This window comes from Eleutherodactylus coqui, chromosome 1 (genome assembly GCF_035609145.1).
Source record: "Eleutherodactylus coqui strain aEleCoq1 chromosome 1, aEleCoq1.hap1, whole genome shotgun sequence".
Classification (NCBI taxonomy): domain Eukaryota; kingdom Metazoa; phylum Chordata; class Amphibia; order Anura; family Eleutherodactylidae; genus Eleutherodactylus; species Eleutherodactylus coqui.
The window spans coordinates 307,425,779-307,445,223 of NC_089837.1; the positions used below are offsets into that span (position 1 = coordinate 307,425,779).

At 41.9% G+C, this 19,445-nt stretch overlaps 1 protein-coding gene across 3 annotated transcripts in view; it reads right to left on the reverse strand.

Annotated features, from left to right (window-relative positions):
• The window catches only part of AIRIM (AFG2 interacting ribosome maturation factor), a 33,427-nt gene that overhangs the window by 6,382 nt on the left and 7,600 nt on the right, over positions 1–19,445 (reverse strand). For all 3 annotated transcript variants that reach the window (XM_066574881.1, XM_066574879.1, XM_066574888.1), the window contains exons 2-5: positions 18,323–18,595; positions 16,562–16,741; positions 10,211–10,332; positions 8,609–8,676 (exon numbers count right to left, since the gene is read on the reverse strand). In XM_066574881.1, coding sequence (XP_066430978.1) covers positions 8,633–8,676; positions 10,211–10,332; positions 16,562–16,741; positions 18,323–18,594 — 618 coding nt within the window. In that variant the 5' untranslated portion in view covers position 18,595 and the 3' untranslated portion in view covers positions 8,609–8,632. The remainder of the gene's footprint in view (positions 1–8,608; positions 8,677–10,210; positions 10,333–16,561; positions 16,742–18,322; positions 18,596–19,445) is intronic.

The following is a 19,445-nucleotide window of genomic DNA, read 5'->3' on the forward strand; positions in this document are numbered from 1 at the left end:
CATTAAGTCATACTGCTTTTTCACAGGCAGTCTATCAAGCCACCCCACGTGGATGGCTTGATAGGCAGTCTGGTAAGGCAGCCCTGGGGCCTTTCATTAGGCCCGTGGCTGCCATGATACCTGCACGGCTCCCCCGATCTCACTGCGGGGGGGCATGCGGGACCCCCGAACATCGTTTGGGGGATTTAAATGCTGCTGTGAGAATGTTATAAACAGCTGACACCCGCACTGTATGAAGAGAGGTTGCCACGCAACCTCTCTTCATACATACCCCGCAGCTACATGACGTACCGGTACGTCATGGAGCGGGAAGGGGTTAAATATGGCCAGAATAACATATATCTAGCCTAAGAAAACATAAAAAGGTAATAATACAAGGGCAGACTAGGTGGATCATGTGGTCCTTTTCTGCTGTTAATGTCTATGTTTCTCTCTTAATTAAACAAGTACATAAACCACAGTATATCATCAATAAAGTAGTGACCAGAGGGAAACGACACTTAGCCAAACACCAGCTAATACACTTCTACTAATTTGGCGTACCCTTTCCGATTATCATCACTTAAGCTGGCTGTACACTTCAGAGAAAAAAGCCGAAATTACTAATTTTGCTCATGCTTGACAACCATCAACTGCAAAAATTAAACGAATGATGAATTGTGACGGCCAACGGCAGACTTTAGTCTACCAAATATGCAATCCGTTCTTTCGGACAGCAAAATCAGCCAAATCCAGCCAATAATTTGCCATAACAAGCCTCAGGGAGTCATTTTCTAAAATTAAAACAACCTCCATGCCCATCCATTTTCATTTGCAGTAACGGCCCAACTAGTATCTTAAATGTATGGCCAGCTTGTGATCGCTCTATTTCCTAATCATAAATGTATAGTCTGGTATAGGTGTTAAAATCTGCCTTTAAATAGGTGCTAACTACAGAGTTTGAAGAAACTGGGTGAAAACAGAAGTTATGATTTATGTGTCTGGAAGACTACAGGCTGTAGATTACATTCCCCAGGCATTTCATCACATTAAAACTTCTTCCAGAATCACATCATAAAACTGCTGCCGGAGCAAACAGCACAAACAAGCTGATAAAAAGGAGCCAGTAACATGCTAGTGTGTGTGCTGGCAGTAGGCTAACTAACACCGAGGCTGGGATCTGTTATTCTGTGGCTCTAGCAAACAGACGTGTACCTCTGTGTGAACAAGGCAAAGAGGCAATAAAACAGCAAGTCCTCTGCTGTAGTGAGCAGCACTCTGTTCTGACAGATGGATTAGTACCCTGCAGCCAACAGCTTTGTTCCAGGTGGGCAGGTAAGATCACGGTGAACTACCTGCCACATGTCTGGGTGGAGGGTATAAAATAGAATTCTGAACACAGAGGAAAAACATTTATTCGACTAGCATAAATGCTGAACAAAAAAGCAGAGGAATATCATCCCATCAGATTTCTGAAAGCCAAATGTTGTAAACTGTAGTAAACTTTTAGCATCCCATATTTATTGACTCAGGATCGCCCTCTGGCAGGGCTATCCATTTTTTATGGTTTATGAATCTCAGTGGAGTTATATACCTCCAGAGCTCCCTTGGTAACTTGAAAGATCTAAGTGCCAGCTGGTTGGTTTGCAGAAATCTTTGCCATACATAAAACTTATTTCATACTTAGAAACTGTAAACAGCTCCAGTCATAAAATGTGTCAGATTTCTTAGTATTTTCGTAGCCTCCACAAATTTTAATGTGGAAAAACTTGCAATTGTAGTTTCTTATAGAAGCCATTCTATGAAGGTTTCCTTGAACTGCCATTTTCAGACAGGAAAAACATTGCCTGCTATTAAAAATCTGTGCAAGATAGGCGAAGACTCTTCTACACCGTCACGGAGGTCTTGAGGCAACTTACACTCGACAAGGTCTTCCATATGAGAGGAAAAAACTGGAAGAAACCTGTAGTGATGCTGCAGGGTCCTACAAATTGTGGGTGGCTGTCACATGGGGCCCTAACTCGACAGGGATTTTGTATTTACATGCTGTGCTGATGCGGCTTCTTCCCTGAGCATTGGAAATGGGTATTATATATATATATACATATATACACACACACACACACACACACACACACATACATACAAGGGGCTGCTGAAAAGTCTTTGGCTTTACCCAGAAAGAAACGAGATAGGAAGATGAAACTTTACATTTATTCCACATACTCTCCACTGATGTCAACACACTTCTTAGATCGGTATTCCAAGTTCTGTAAGCCTTGCAAAAAGAAGGATTTCGGTTGTGCCTCAAACCAGTCATCCGTAGCAGCCATGGCATCAGAAATGGTGTGAAATTTGGTCCCTTGAGGTGTTTCTTCAGGTTTGGAAACAGATGATAGTCGGAGGGAGCTAGATCTGGTGAATAAGGTGGGTGATCAACCAGCTGGAAGCCTAGCTCCACCAGTTTTGCCGTGGTCGCTTGTGCAGTGTGAGCGGAGGCGTTGTCTTGCAGGAACAAGATTCCTTTGGACAGCTTGCCGTGCCTTTTGGCCTTCAGAGTTGCCTTCAATTGGTCCAAAACTAAAATGTAATACCTTGCATTGATGATGGAACCATTTTGAAGGTAGTCCACTAGCAGCACGCTCTCCTTATCCTAGAACACAGACCCCATCACCTTAGTGGCTGATTTTTGCACCCTGAACTTCTTTGGGCGAGGAGAACAACTGTGCCTCCATTTTTTTGACTGCTCCTTGGTTTCAGGGACATACAAATAAATCCAGGTCTCATCCATAGTGACTAGTCAATCCAGGAAGTTCTTATCAGTCTGGAAATGCTGACAAATGGACCGGGAAGTTTTCACTCGCATGCTTCTCTGATCTGTTGTCAAACATTTGGGGACCCACTTTGCAGATAGCTTCTTCATGTTCAAATGTTCATGGATAATGACACAAACACGTTCACCAGAAATCCCCATGATGTCTGCTATTCCTTTATCTGAAATTGGCCGATTCTCCAGTATGAGGTTGTGCACAGCATCGACGATCTCCAAACAATAACCTCTCTCGGCGTCCAGGACGTTCCTCATCATTGGTACTGAAGTGGCCCGTTTTAAATTTGGCAACCCAGTTAACTGTAGAATATGAAGGGCATTGATCCCCCAATGTCTGCGACATATCACCATGAATATCCTTCGCGGACTTTCCTTGCAGAAACAAGAATTTTAGCACTCCTCTGCTCTCATTTGCTGTGAATATCGCCTTAGACTCCGCCATTTTGTTTTCCCGTGTACGTAGATCACTGTTGCCATAAGCTACAAACACAAAATTTTGAAAACCTATATTAGACACATAAGGCTTTCATGTGATGTAACATTCGTTACCATAGAAACAAAAAAGGAACACAAAGCCAAAAACTTCTCAGCAGCCCCTTGTATATCTATATATACGTAGCATTGAATTTTCGAGTTGTGACCCCTTTACTTTTCCTATTTAGGACCTAAACAATGCTCCTTGCCAAATTGCATGTTTGTACGACATCGGGAAGTTAGAGAATTAATGGCGAGTCAGGGAGTCAGTTAGTGAGGGTGTTCACCCCATATATTATATTATATATACACACACATACATACACACACACACATATAAATATACACTAGCTGATATACCCGTCTTCGCCCAAGTTAATTTGATACAGGTGTTTACATGTTGTTCGCACAGAAAATTTTATGTAAAAATAAGATCAAGCTCCCATTTATTTCACTTTTGGTTGAAGTTACATTCTTTAGATAAATTACCTTGATTAATTATTATTTGTAAAACAAGAGTAGCCAAATAAAAAATTGTCTTGCATTTGTGCACATTTAACCCCTTAAGGACCAAGCACAGTAAATTTACAGTGCTCAGTCCAGGGCTTTAATCCCGGCTGATAGCAAAAGTATGGCACAGGATTAAAGCCTCTCTTTTTGCAATCAAGCATGAGCAAGTCAGGTCTCCAGTTGTTAGTCACAGCTGCGAACCCGGAGAAGAAGGGAGAAGCGTTTTTTAACCGCTTCTGCCTTCTCCCTTCCCGAGTACATAGCACTAAATGAGCGCCATGTACTAAACAGTGAAAGGGGAAGCATTACCTCCACTATGTGACCTGGCGATCATGTGACCGCCAGAAGCCCCCTGTTACAGCAGAATTGCAAGGTCCTAGCAGACCCTGATCAGCTCTGCCAGTAACTATTGTCACTACAGGGAATGTTTTCCCCTGTAACTGGCGCTCCTATGGATGCTCCAGTGGAAAAGTGTGAAATAAAGAAAAAGAAAAAAAGACCATGTGAATGACCCCCATACGTGTTATATGACATCTTGGGGGTCATAGATGGTAAAAAAAAAAGTTACAAAAATAGGTGAAAAAAATTACAGAATAAAATAAGAATATATGCATAAAAAAGAAAATGAGCAAATCTGATGCCAGCCAAAACCGTTGCCGTATGCGCCCTGTAATTCAAAACTATACATAGTATATATCAGAATGTCGGAAACAAAACAAGGAACCCATTCCTATACTTTATTTTAGTCTAAATATACTAAATTTTAAAAAAAACTCTAAATGTTGAAAAAAAAATCTTTCTTTTGGCTTTTTTACCCCCAAAAAAACTAAAAAAAAATGGAAATAAAAGTCAGTGGAAAAAAATATCCCTCTATGTCACAGGAAAAAAAACACAGCAAAAATAATTTAGGTAGTTGAAGGAAAAAAAATGGGGCAGTAAAACCACCACATGGGTAAAATCTCTAAAAAGTGTCTGGTCCTTTAGTTACAAAATAGCCTGATCCTTAAGGGGTTAAAGGGAATGACCCTTGCAATATGACAGTATAATAAAGTTTCTCATTTAGCTGTGCGTCATACTATATAATAATGCATTTTACTTTGTATTAGAATTGTCACGCTGTAACTTTGTATTGCATAACATTATGGTAATCTAGTATTGACAAAAAAGGTGACTGGTAAGCATATAACGCCATGCCTATGATGCATTAGTATGCTATAATGTATGCGCTGCTAACAGGCAGAATACTTCAGAGCTAACCTTGAAGAATTACTGAAATAACATTGTATTTTTTATTAGAATTACATAAAACTTGTAATGTTTTTATCACACAAATCACTTTTAAGATTCCAAAAGAATGCAATGGATAGCCAAAAAACATGAACAGAATACATTTCTGGTCCTAAGTGTAGCTTTGCACATTTGCTGCAAAGTAAAGCAATAGCACCACCTGCTGGGTGGTTTGTGAACTGCACACATTGCTAAATATTTTCTCTTTGCACCTCCAAGTTGCATAAAACATTAGTAGTATGCATTTGTCCCTATTCATCAGCTTCTTTTTTTTTATATTATGAAAACAAGAATATTAGCAGGTAGAATGTTCATGTTCACAACCGTAGAGGAGAGAATTTCCAAAATTCATGTTGAAGTTAAATACTGCGTAGACATTAACCCCGTAAGGACCAAGTGTGTTAAATATACGTCGCTTGGTACTGGGCTTTAATTCTGGGAGATAGCATAAGTACAGCCTGGGATTAACCCCTTAATGACGCGCCCATTTTTCTTTTTCCATTTTCGTTTTTTCTTCCCCCCTTTAAAAAAATCGTAACTCCTTTATTTATCCATTGATGTCGCTGTATGAGGGCTTGTTTTTTGCGGGACGAGTTGTATTTTTCAATGGTGCTATTTAAAGTTCCATATAATGTACTGAAAAACTTTTAAAAAATTCTAAGTGGAGTAAAATGAAAAAAAAAAAAAGGCATTTCGCCATCTTTTAGTGCGTCTTGCTTCTACGGCGCACAAACAGCAACAAAAATGACATGATAACTTTATTGTATGGGTCGGTACGATTACTACGATACCAAACTTGTATAGTTTTTTTTTTACTATACTCTTTTTTTTTTTTCAAAGACATTACATTTTTTTCAATTATTTTCTGCTGTTATTTTGTGCGCGCGATAACTTTTTTATTTTTCCGTCGACGTAGTTGAGCAAGGTCTCATTTTTTTGCGGGATGTCCTGTAGTTTCTGATAGTAGCATTTTGGAATACATACGACTTTTTGATCGCTTTTTATTGCGTTTTTTCTGGGAGACAGGGTAACTAAAAAAGTGCATTTCTGGCGTTCTTCATTTTTTTTTTCGGACGACGTTCACCGTGCGGTAAAAATAATGCGCTACTTTGATAGATCGGACTTTTAAGGACGCGGCGATACCAAATATATATTTTTAATTTATTAGATTTTTTAATAATAGATATGGCAAAAGGGGGGTGATTTAAACTTTTACAACTTTTTTTTTTTTCAATTAAAAAAAACTTTATTGATTTTTTTATTTACATTACTTTGAAGTCCCCCCGGAGGACTTGAAGATGCGATGCTTTGATCGCTCCTGCAGTATGACGTAATGCTATAGCATTACGTCATACTGCTTTTTGACAGGCAGTCTATCAAGCCACCCTGTGTGAATGGCTTGATAGGCAGTCTGTTAAGGCAGCCCTGGGGCCTTTCATTAGGCCCCCAGCTGCCATGACAGCTGCACGGCTCCCCCGATCTCACCGCGGGGGGGGGCGTGCGGGACCCCCCCCCGAACATCGTTCGGGGGATTTAAATGCCGCTGTCAGAATTGACAGCAGCATTTAAATGGTTAATAGCCGCGATCGGCCGCTCGCGACTATTGCCCGCGGGTGTCAGCTGTTATAAACAGCTGACGCCCGCACTGTATGAAGAGAGGTTGCATCGCAACCTCTTTTCATACATTCCCCGCGTCCACAGGACGTACCGGTACGTCCTTGGTCGTGAAGGGGTTAACCCCTTAGTGACGGAGCTTTTTGCTTTTTTCCATTTTTGTTTTTTCCTCCTCTCTTTTAAAAAAATCATAATTCCTTTATTTATCCATCGATCTAGCTGTATGAGGGCTTGTTTTTTGCAGGAAGAGTTGTATTTTTCAATGGTACTATTTATTGTATCATATAAATGTACTGAAAAACTTTTTAAAAAGTGAAGAGAAATGGAAAAAAAAACCACATTCCACCATCTTTCGGTGCGTTTCTACAGCACACAAACTACAACAAAAATGACATGATAACTTTATTCTATGGGTCAGTAGGATTACTACGATACCAAACTTGTATAGTTTTTTTTGCTGTACTACTTGTATTTTTTTTAAAGACATTTAATTTTTTTAAATTATTTTCTGTCTCCATTTTCTGCACACAATAACTTTTTTATTTTTCCGGCAACCGAGTTGTGTAAGGGCGTTTTTTGCGGTACATCCTGTCATTTCCATTGGTACCATTTTTTAATGCAAATGACTTTTTGATTGCTTTTTATTACATTTTTTTCTTGGAGATAGGGTGACTAAAAAAGCGCATTTCTGGTGTTCTTTATTTTTTTTTCCCGGACATCGTTCACCATGCGAGGTAAATAATGCATTACTTTGATAGATTGGAATTTTACGGACGCAGCGATACCAAACACGTATTTTTGCTTTATTATTTAGATTTTTTATTGCAAATATGGCAAAAGGGTTTTTTTTTAAACTTTTATCATTTTTTAATAATTAGTAAAACTTTATTGTTTTTTATTTTTACACTTTCCTTTAGAAAGGACCACAACTAGTGATGCTTTGATCGCTCCTGCAGTATGATGTAATGCTATAGCATTATATCATACTGCATTCTGACAGGCAGCCTAACAAGCCACCCCATGGGGACGGCTTGATGGGCAGTCTGCCAAGACAGCCATGGGGCCTTTCAGAAGGCCCCCGGCTGCCATGACACCTGCACGGCTCCCCCAATCTCACCGCAGGGGGGCAACATGAGACAACACCTACTTCCACTTCCTGCTATCCATCTTGGCGTCTTTGTTTCTAGAGACAAGCAATTACATGACAACAGGCAGGGACAGCAAATCAGAAGGAAGAGTACCTTGCATTTTAGGGGAGTTTTTCAGCACAAAAATGTCATTTTATGTAAATAAAGTGATTAGTACTTTTGCTGGTTATCGCATTGGCTATCACATAAGCACATGTTTGTTGAAAAGTTACCAACTACTTAAAAGTACCAATCAGACTGAGGTTGTTTTTAAGCTAATGACCCTTTTAGAATAATGACAAATTCATAATTCAAACGTATAATCTTAAAAGATGGCATCCTTTGTTCATATGGCCTATTATACATCCCAGGGATCTATCCTGCACTGGCTCCTTATCATGTAGATTATAATAGCAGGTGACACGCGTGTACATTGCCTCTGCCTCTGCTCTATGTATCTACTTCTGGCCTGAGTATAGAGGAAATTGAACTTTTCTTTTCATCTGTGGCAGTCCTAGCACTCAAACCCCATATATCCAGCATTTATTATCTATTCAATGAATAGGTTAGAAATGTTAATGGCAGCTTTGGTACGGCCCAATCCCCTTTAAATAGATGTTTTCTACTCAACAAAATACTACAAAAGTACTATTTACTCCCCAGACTGGTCAAGAAGCACACAATAACTGCACTTCTGTACTGTGCTATTCAGAGCGCTACCACAAAATATTATACCGACCAAGCTCTTAACCCACTAAAGCTGATACCCAGTTTTCTTTGGACTCACAATGTAGATATTTTGTCAATGGCTTTAGCTGGCGGCTTCTCGAAAGAATGATACATTCAGCAACATATCTGTAGGTAGACAAAGAAATTAGTAAAAATCTGTATGCAGTACAACTAAAAGAAGGGTAACCAAGTATATGCCAAGTGTTGCACAGTATGGCACAGTTGACAGGGAACATGGTGTCTGAGTCACTAGACTAAAGGCCCTTTTACATGCAACAATTATCGCTAAAACCGGTCCACTCAATTGAATGAACTGACAACATTTGTGCATAAAATAACACGTACAGATAATGGTTTTAATCCTCTCTATTTCCCTCATTAGGTAAAGTAAACCTTAGTAGAAATAGAACCAGTTGTTTGCTCAGCTGGGCATGTGTTTATGCGAGGGATTATCTGGCCAGCAGATTCCACTGTTTTCTCTCCTGGCATGAGTAAACATTGTGTATGCAAGGCAAACAAAAAACATGGTGCAGCCTTTCAAAAGACTGGACAAATTCAATTCAAATGAAATGTCTTTTGAGTGGCCATACTAAGGTTTTTATGCTGGCTAAAAATCCGAGACTAATGGCAAGTGAACGAATAGTGCATGACTGCCCGCTCTTACACGTATGATTATCGCTCACTTTTGGCCGTCTGAAAGAATTTTGAGCAATAAACTTTGCATGTAAAAAGGCCATAAATACACCATGGGACTTAGGTAAATAGGTACAAAGTTCTAAGATATTAGGTGGACTTGTATGCAACTAATGGTCATTTTCCTACACTGCCTTTTAAACAGAACATTAATTTGTCCTTTTAAATATCTACACAGTACAGTAGATCCCCTTAGACTGGGTTCCCATGGGACGTATTCTCGGATGAAATCTCACGGTTTTGCCGCAGCGAAAAACCACAAGATTTCCACAGGATAATCGCAGCTTCAAAATCCGCGGCTTGGCAGCATGCTTTTCCGTTGCGGCTAGCTCCTCCATACAGAGGAGCACGGCTGCAACGGGAAAAAAAAAAAATAGACATGCTGCGGACGGAGAATCCACGCCGCAGTGTTGGCTTTGCAGCGATGGATTGGCTGTCCCGCGTGGACGAGATTTTTGACAAATCTCGTCCACATGGCTGGTTAATCCCAGGATTAGCCGCAGCGAAATTCCATACAGAATTTCTGCGGCAAATCCGCCCTGTGTGAACCCAGCCTTACACTATAATCATCCAAACTAGAACATCGCTATCATTCTTATCTCTAGGAAAATTAAGGCTTTGCTGATTTCAGCCTGCAATCCAAGGTTCCAAAAGTAGAAGTGTTAATAGTTTTATTTTGTCAATTGATCAAGCTCATGTAGGAAGGCATGTTTACAGATGCCACAAAATAAGAAGAATCTAATCCACCCATCAGGACAAGCATCCAATTAGGAACTCCAGAGATCACAAGACCCTTTTGTTAGCCAGAGCAGATCTTGCTTTGGTGATCCAAGCATGGCCATGTGTTACGTAGTCACACAGTTTTTTTGAACAGATGTGGTGGAATATTCCAATTCTCCTGCTCCTCATTTGAGTTCCTTACTTTAGAACTATACAGATGTAAGCAAAAATGTAACTGTTACAATACCTTCCACAAGATGTTGCTTTGCTGTAAATTTATCATTTAGGCTTTCCCAAGAATGTACTAAATTCTTGATGTCTGACAATTGATTATGCCGAACTTCTAGAAGAAGCTTCCTTTGTAGGTATCTATATCATGGTTAAAGAAACTACTTGCAAATTACTTGATTTACCCAACTGCTCCGTGGCTGAATAAGAGAACTTACAAGTAATTTTGTCTTGTGTGTGCATCTAATTTAGAACATAGTAGTCACCGGGGCAGTAATTCTTCAAATAAATTTTAATGTAATCACCGACGAAGAACCTGTTAAAATTTACTAACTTTATTAATGAAATCTAAAATTGGACAGAACAAAACATATGTAGTGTGAAACGTGAGGGCCATCGGAAATATTTCTTTTTTTGATGAGAGAAAGACAAATTATTCCTTGGCTCCTCAATCAGATAAACCGTCTTTTCGGGACCTCACTATTAAATGGATACTGGGCATCTAAGCCACTTAATGAGTATTTGTAGCGTATGTGGAATGATATCCTCCAGCCATTAATCCAGCAGGGTCATAGAGACAGGTAAGGCAAAGTCTTTTATTTGTAGTCTCAGGAAATTCGCCTTAATTAAGGAATCCAGGACTAAAAGAAAGAAATGTTTTTTCTAGAGAGCCAGAAAATAGTGTATTGTAGTATGCTATGCTTCTCACAAAACTACACTTTCTTGATCTAGTCAAAGTCCCCTGTCCATAAAACATTGAAGGAGAACCAGGTGTATTGTGTTCCCACTTTGGGTTCAATTACTTTATTACATAGTGACCCATCAGGAACAATAAGCACACTTTGTAGATATCTAGTGCCCTAATCCTTTGAGGGTGTGTTGGAAAAGGAGAGGGTTACAGGAAGATTAGTACTCTTATAATATGGTATCACTAAAAAGGGCCATATAATTGTGTAACCAAAAAAGGTGTAGTTAACCCTTTATAAAATTCAGTATGCAAAGGGTTAAACAGTCCCTATGTAATTAAGGCAAAAATAGAAAGCAGCAATATTGAAAAAAGAAAGCTGGTTTCCAGAGTCTAACATTAGATCTAAAGGGTCACCTTTACTACTGGAGCCAATATAGGGGCCACTGTTACTACTGGAGTGACTGTGGAGGTCACCATTACTGCTGGGGCCGATATAGGAGCCACTTACTACTGAGGCCACTGTGGGGGGTCACTATTACTACTGCGGCCAATATAGGGGTCATTCTTACTACTATTACTACTGAGGTCACTGTGGAGAACAAGATTACTACTGGGGCCGATATAAGGGCCATTATTACTACCGAGGCCACTCTGCACGTAGACATTTCCGTGGCAAATTAGGCAGCATTTCCGCATCCAAAAAAACTGTCAAAATCCGTACCATCGGTGTGGATTTTGACTGAATATCAGCTGCTTATCCACAGCCGATTTCATACTATGCGGCGCTTTCCCTCACCTCCTCCGTAGGCTTCCCACTTACAGAGTATCCCAGCAGCCTCGTCAGGTGCGGTGCTGGTGGTCAGGTGATGCTGGTCAGGTGAGGCCACTACAGGCTGCTGGGAACCAAAGGTCGGGGAGCATTGACAGCAGGAAGCCTTTGGAGGATCTGAGGGGGAGCGCCGCATAGCATGAAATCAGCTGCGGGTACACAACCATTTCCAGTCTAAATCCACATTTATGGTACTCCTGTGCTCCAGCTAGGAAAAAAAACACAGGGTGTTCCTCCCTGACCATTTTGAAACGGCCCTGTACTTTTTATAACTCATACGTTGTGATAAGCCCCGCCCCCTGAAGTGTTGGCACTTTGCAATAAATAAGCGGGTTTTGGGTTGCTGTTCTAGGTACACTTGTACACAGTTTTTGAAGGAATTCGGTGGAGAGGTTTTTTTATCTTGGAGAAATAACCACAGATCATCTATGGATATAGGCGTAGGCTAGTCTCACACGGACGGGCCGGATTCCGCATGCGGGACCCCAAAGCGGAATCCGGCCCTATTCCCGTCCGGCGTCTGTCTGTACCTGTTTAAATCTGTATTGTGGATTGACCCGTCTGCTTGCTGCCGAACATGCGCAGTACAGATTTTTTTTTTTCAAATCACTGATTTTCGCACACTGTCACTAGGCGATAAGGCAGGTACCCGTGACCTATCTACAATGTCAATTGCAGATGGCCGCTGGTTGGATGGCTTCCATTGACTTTAATGGAAGCTGTCCATGTAGAATCCACAAGAAAATAGAACATGCTGCGATTTCATTTCTGCAAGCAGAAATCGCAATTTCTGTCTGCTCATGTAAGCGGACATGCGAATGTTCTATTTTTTGAATGAATGCGGAATACTGCGGATCGTCTGCATGGGTGATGATCGTGGATTTCACTTCTTTACGCTGAATAACATGACTTAAAGGGGTTGTCCCGCGGCAGCAAGTGGGTCTATACACTTCTGTATGGCCATATTAATGCACTTTGTAATGTACATTGTGCATTAAAGGGGTTGTCCCGCGGCAGCAAGTGGGTCTATACACTTCTGTATGGCCATAATAATGCACTTTGTAATATACATTGTGCATTAATTATGAGCCATACAGAAGTTATCAAAAGTTTTATACTTACCTGCTCCGTTGCTGGCGTCCTCGTCTCCATGGTGCCGACTAATTTTCGCCCTCCGATGGCCAAATTAGCCGCGCTTGCGCAGTCCGGGTCTTCTGCAGTCTTCTATGGAGCCGCTCGTGCAGAATGCAGGCTCCGTGTAGCTCCGCCCCGTCACGTGCCGATTCCAGCCAATCAGGAGGCTGGAATCGGCAATGGACCGCACAGAAGAGCTGCGGTCCACGGAGACAGAGGATCCCGGCGGCCATCTTCAGCGGTAAGTATTGAAGTCACCGGAGCGCGGGGATTAAGGTAAGCGCTCCGGTAAGCTTTCTTTACCTCCCTGCATCGGGGTTGTCTCGCGCCGACCGGGGGGGGGGGTTGAAAAAAAAAAAAACCCGTTTCGGCGCGGGACAACCCCTTTAATTATGAGCCATACAGAAGTTATAAGAAGTTTTTCACTTACCTGCTCCGTTGCTAGCATCCTCGTTCCCATGGAGCCGACTAATTTTCGCCGTCTAATGGCCAAATTAGCCGCGCTTGCGCAGTCCGGGTCTTCTTCTCTTCTCAATGGGGCTCGGTGTAGCTCCGCCCCGTCACGTGCCGATTCCAGCCAATCAGGAGGCTGGAATCGGCAATGGACCGCACAGAAGAGCTGCGGTCCACAGAGGGAGAAGATGCCGGCGGCCATCTTCACCGGTAAGTATAGAAGTCACCGGAGCGCGGGGATTCAGGTAAGCGCTGTGCTGGTTTTTTTTTAAGTCCCTGCATCGGGGTTGTCTCGCGCCGAACGGGGGGGGGGGGGGGGGTGTTGAAAAAAAAAACAAAAACGTTTCGGCGCGGGACAACCCCTTTAAAAGCCATCAGATGCCTTCTATTTTGGAAAAACAAAATACTCACTTTACAGCATTTTTTCCAAAATGTTTGCCCAGAATTAAGTGTACATCTACAGTGGATATAAAAAGTCTGCACATCTCTGTTAAAATGCCATGTTTTGCACCAAACCCGATCTCAGTAGAGGTCAAGCGAGAGTTACATCTAATCGTAGGGTAGCGTTCCCCTTGATTCTGAAGGAATTTGAGAGGTTGGGTAGACTGTCCAACTTTAAAGTTAATGTTAGCAAGTCAGAAATTTTAAACATGACCATTCCCAGACCCGAAGTAGAGTCGTTAAAAACCTCTTTCTCCTTCTTGTGGAAGGAAGACAGCATAAAATACCTAGGAACCAATATTACAGCGAACCTGGAGCAGGTATTTTCAAAGAACTATAAACCCCTTATGTCACCCTTGGAGGAGGATTAAACTAGATGGAGGGGATTGGCCGTCTCTCGGTTTGGAAGAATGTAATCAAAATGAGCACCCTTCCCAAATTCCTATATCTTTTCCAAACACTACCCATTAAATTACCGAGCTCTTTTCCTTAGGAGCATTCAGAAGAGAATTATGTCCTATATTTGGGGAAGCAGTAAACCCAGGTTGAAGAGAGAGAGCCTCACCAGACATAAGAACCAAGGGTGTACGAGCCTCCCTAATTTTACATTATATTACAAAGCTGTACTAAGTAAATGTGTTATCGACTTGATCCATAATGGTCAACAAAAATTATGGGTAGAGATAAAGCAGATTTCCGTACCTTGCCAGGTGGTGGGCGTTCCCTAGTTACCGGGTGGAAACCATTTGTCACCATTTATTGGGAGTCTCCATGAGACATGGGGGGGGGGGGGGGTTATGACTCTAAATCACACCTGATATCTAGACCGAGACCTTTAACACCGCTGGTGGGTAACCCGGATTTACACATGTTTTTCAAGGGAGGATCTTTATTAGACAGACTGGAGAACCCGATTCCTGGTGAGAGATCTAGTTTCAGGATCGGGGCATAAACCACTGGGGGAACTGTTGGAGCAGGGGGGTCCCCTCAGGGGAGTGTGGCTCCAATACTTGCAAATTGTACATCACATCAATTCCCTGGGGGAGCTTGCCAGACTAATGTCTCCACTCACCACATTTAAAAAACTCAGCATTTCCCCTAATGGGAGAACATGCAGGATCTCAACATTCAACTGATTAACACTGGAGGAAGAGACACAAGCGGAGGATCTGACTTATGTAAGGGAATAGGAGAAGGATTGGGATCTGGGTTGGGAGCTGATGGGAGGAGTCAAAGGCCTGCCTCACACAGGGCGTTTGCAGAAACGCAGCGTTTTTTAACGCTGCGTTTACTGCAGATTCCGCCCCGTTTCAGCAGCGCTGGCATACTTTATGCCAGCATTTTGGCTGCTGAAAAAAAAAAAAAAAAAAAAAGAATACTCACCTAGCAGCTGCAGTCCGGGTCGCGGCCGCTGATTTCTGCCGCTGATCCGGGCTTCCTCTGCACTAACAAGTCTATTGCCGTAGGCCAGGTTTGAGAACCCTGCCTCAGCAATAGAGTGTTGTGATTGGTTGTCGGCGCTTGCTCGATGCCCAATCACAGCACTCTATTGCTGGAGGCGGGGTTCTCAAACCTGGCCTACGGCAATAGACTTGTGAGTGCAGAGGAAGCGCGGATCAGCGGCAGAGACCAGCGGCCGCGACCCAGACTGCAGCGGCTAGGCGAGTATTGTTTTTTTTTTCTCTACCTAGTTGGGGCTGATTTTCGGGGTAGGGCTTCTATTGCAAGCCCTCACCCCGAAAATCGGCAAGCGCTTAACGCTGCCAAAAACGCGGCACCAAGTGTTGCCGCGTTTTCAGCAGTGCTAAAACCGCTGCCCATTCATTTTAATGGGCGACGCAGGGCTGAAAACGCCCAAAAATAGAACATGCATCGCTGTCAAAGCGCAGCGTTGCATGACGCTGCGTTTTCAGCCCGGTGTGAGCAGCCCCATTGAAATGAATGGGAGTGTTGTACAGCGTTTAGCGCTGGGCTGAAAAGGCAGCGCTAAACGCCGTACAAAACGCCCTGTGTGAGGGAGGCCTTAGACCAAAGTTTTTATCCTTATGCACAAGTGTCCGTGTCAGGCAAGATCCAAGAACTTAATTTTAAAATTCACACACAGTGGTATAGAACCCTGGAGCAATTGGCCAGGATCTTCCCCCAGTACTAAGTTAGATGTTGGAGATGCAAAGGGGACGTAGGTTATACATTTATGGTGGTCATGCCCATTGATTTCAGATCAGTGGAAGGAGGTGAACGCTCTGTATAATGTGGTTACTAGGAACACGATTCAGTTCTCACCAGAGATGGCGCTCCTTTCGGTGATACCCTTTTACCCCTAGGATAGAACTATCCTCTTTCTAAATATCTCTCTCATCTAGTTCACTTTTTCTATTTCTACTCTTACATTTCCTTCTTTCCTGTCAGCTATTCCCTACCTCCCTGATAGGCTTTCTTACTTATTAGACCCTTGTCTCCAAGGCTTAAAACCAAAATGCCAGCTTGTTTATCAGTTCTAGATTAGTGTGAACCAGGACTCTTAGGCCATTAGGCTGCACTTTACTTCATGATGATCTGTAATGTATCATGACAATGTATGATGTAACATTGTTTCATGGTGTTTGTAACAACAATTAAATATTTAAACCATAACAGAAATGCCATGTTTTGTCATGGTCAACATCCAACAAAGATATATTTCCACCTCCAATGTGACCCATTATCTGTACAATTCTATTGAAAAACAAACTGAAATCTTTGTATGTATAGGCAGTATATACAAATCATTATGTTGTGTGCACAATTTTCCTTTAAACATCAAAACTATCATTTCCAAAGGATACTGATTTCTGTAATATTTTTCTGTGTCTTGCAGCCACTCTAACATGTCGGCTATAGAAGGGCTATGAGAAGTGCGTTCCAGCGATGCTTCAAGGCCAAGCTTCTCTCCGTTGACCTCATAGACGTGGAGGACCAGTCCGACCTGGTGGCTCACAGAGTCCCTCACTCTTTGGAGTTTGCACCTGCAACAATAATCACCTTAAATCTTATCATACAGCGTATGTCTTACCTTCCTGAAGCCATTAGCAAAAATTATTTGAATAATAGAAAAACATTAGATACATTCCAATAAATTTAGCATATAGAGTCTTGTTCTACGTGTAAAAAATGTATAACCCCCCCCCCCCCCACACACACACACACACACACCTAATACTTACATAGTAAAGCAGCAGGTCTCTGACAGGAAGGGTCTTATTTATTTAAAATGTAATACATTACAAGAGATATAGATGTTGGCTGACAAATATGTTCCTTAACCCCTTAGTGACCAAGCTTTTTTGTTTTCTTCTATGTTCATTTTTTCCTCCCCCCTTTTAAAAAAATCATAACTCTTTTATTTATCCATTGATCTAGCTGTATGAGGGCTTATTTTCTGTGAGACGAGTTATATTGTTCAATGGTACTATTTAACGCAACCTAACTTAAAAAAAATTCTAAGTGGAGACAAATGGAAAAAAACAATATTCTGCCATCTTTCGGTGTGTCTTGTTTCTACGGCGCATAAACTGCAACAAAAATGACATTTTAACTTTATTCTATGGGTCAGTACGATTACTACGATACCAAACTTTTATAGGTTTTTTTTTTTTTGCTGTACTGCTTGTATTTTTTTTTTTTAGATTTTTTTTTAAAAATTATTTTCTGTCTCAATCTTCTGCGCACAATAACGTTTTTATTTTTCCGTCTACATAGTTGTGTGAGAGCTCATTTTTTGCGGGACATCCTGTTGTTTTCATTGGTAACATTTTGGAATACATACGGCTTTTTGATCGCTTTTTATTATATCACACTGCAATCTGACAGGCAGTCTATCAAGCCACCCACGCCTTTCAGAATGCCCCCGGCTGCCATGACACCTGCACAGCTCTCCCGATCTCATCACGCGGGGGCTGTAAGGGTTCGGGGGATTTAAATGCCGCAGTCAGAATTGACATTAGCATTTAAAGGGTTGACAGCCCCGAACGGTCGCGCGGCTAGTCATGGCTGTTTTCCACTGGTGTCAGCTGTAGGAAACAGCTGACACTCGCGATGTAAGGAGGCAGGTCGCAGCGCGATCTCCCTCCATACACATCTTGCAGCTGCAGGACGTAAAAACACTAGAGGGTCGTCACTAAGGGGTTAACTTCCTGATAAACATATATATTTGATTTGCCTTGCAAGCAAGGAAATGCATGGTAATTAATGTGTCCAATACTTATTTATTTGGGGAAGGGGGGATAAAATACATAATAGATTTAATACTTGTTTAGCGATATGCTCCACGGTCTCCATACCTACTGATGGAGGATATCAAACTCTAAAGGATCCACCGACAGGCATCTAATATATAGTTCTGCACTGCTTACATTAATAATATATACAGATTTAAAGGGATTCGATCATCAGATTCATACTTCCAAGCAACGGGCAGCATAAACCAGGACAAGGATGCCTGTTGCCCCGTGGATGCTTTATTCTGAAGTATCAATCTGATGAGCGAATCTCTTTAAAATCATGCATCAAATAAACAAAAGTAAACTCTAATCCCAGCAAACACTTACATCTCATCGTGCAGCTTCTCCAGAGTGAGATCAACTGCTGCCTGGAGCTTATAGCGAAGTCGATCCTGTAGATCCGTAAAACCACTGAGAGGAGTCTTTGAGAAGGTAACTTTCTGACAAGACTGCAGCTGCTCGGCCAGGTTACTTAGTGAGCGGACTAAGGGCCCACACTCCAGTATAGCGCTGCTCCATTCCTCCTGATGCTGCTCTATAGCATCCAAGCACCGTCTAAGGGACTGATGGACACAAAGCACGGCTGCATCCTCGGACATACTAGAATGGGAACACACAGAAGCATTACATACACCATATCAGCTGCTTTCAGGTAAAGCTCACCTTTCCCAAATTCCAAAATGTGGCTCCTTGTATTCTTAACAAAACACAACCACAACACAATTATCTACAGTTGGTATCATCTAGCATCACACAAGCTTGTGTTTACACAGTGCAGCTTTATTGCGGTTTTGTAGAAATGATGACAAAACCACTGTGTGAGTACAACCTTGAGCATTGTGGTCATACGCACTGCAATACCTCTGCTTCACTGCTCATCCAATAGTGCGAAGTGAAATGTACCAGAAATCTTTCCCAAATTCAAACATAAAGATATTGTCTGCATTTTAGACACTTTTAGATCTACCTAAACATATTCTAAATGGATCTAGAAAAAGTTCCACGACAAAGTAGCCATGAAATACTTCAAATTTATCAAAAACTTTTGGTGAATCTATACTGCAATACTGCAGTCTGCTGCAATCACAAAGTGCGGTAATGCGGTGCATAAAATCATGGAGCCCAACGGCCCATTTACACGTAACGAATGCCGCTCAAAATTCGTTCAGACGAACTAAAGTACGCGATAATTGTTACGTCTAAACAAGAGCCATCGCGTGCTTTTTGTTTGTTGCTCAATTTCAGCCCGTGTAAAAATCATCGCTGGGTCGCTCACTTCTTGCTACGTCTAAACATCCCCCGCTCAGTGCTTCTCATAGGAAGTATACAAAAAGTGAATGATGCGCAGCGATGATCTGCCTGTCTAAACATTCTGCACGAGCGTGAATAATTAGTGGTGACATCACTTGTTTAACCCCTTAAGGACCAGACACTATTTACAGATTTTACC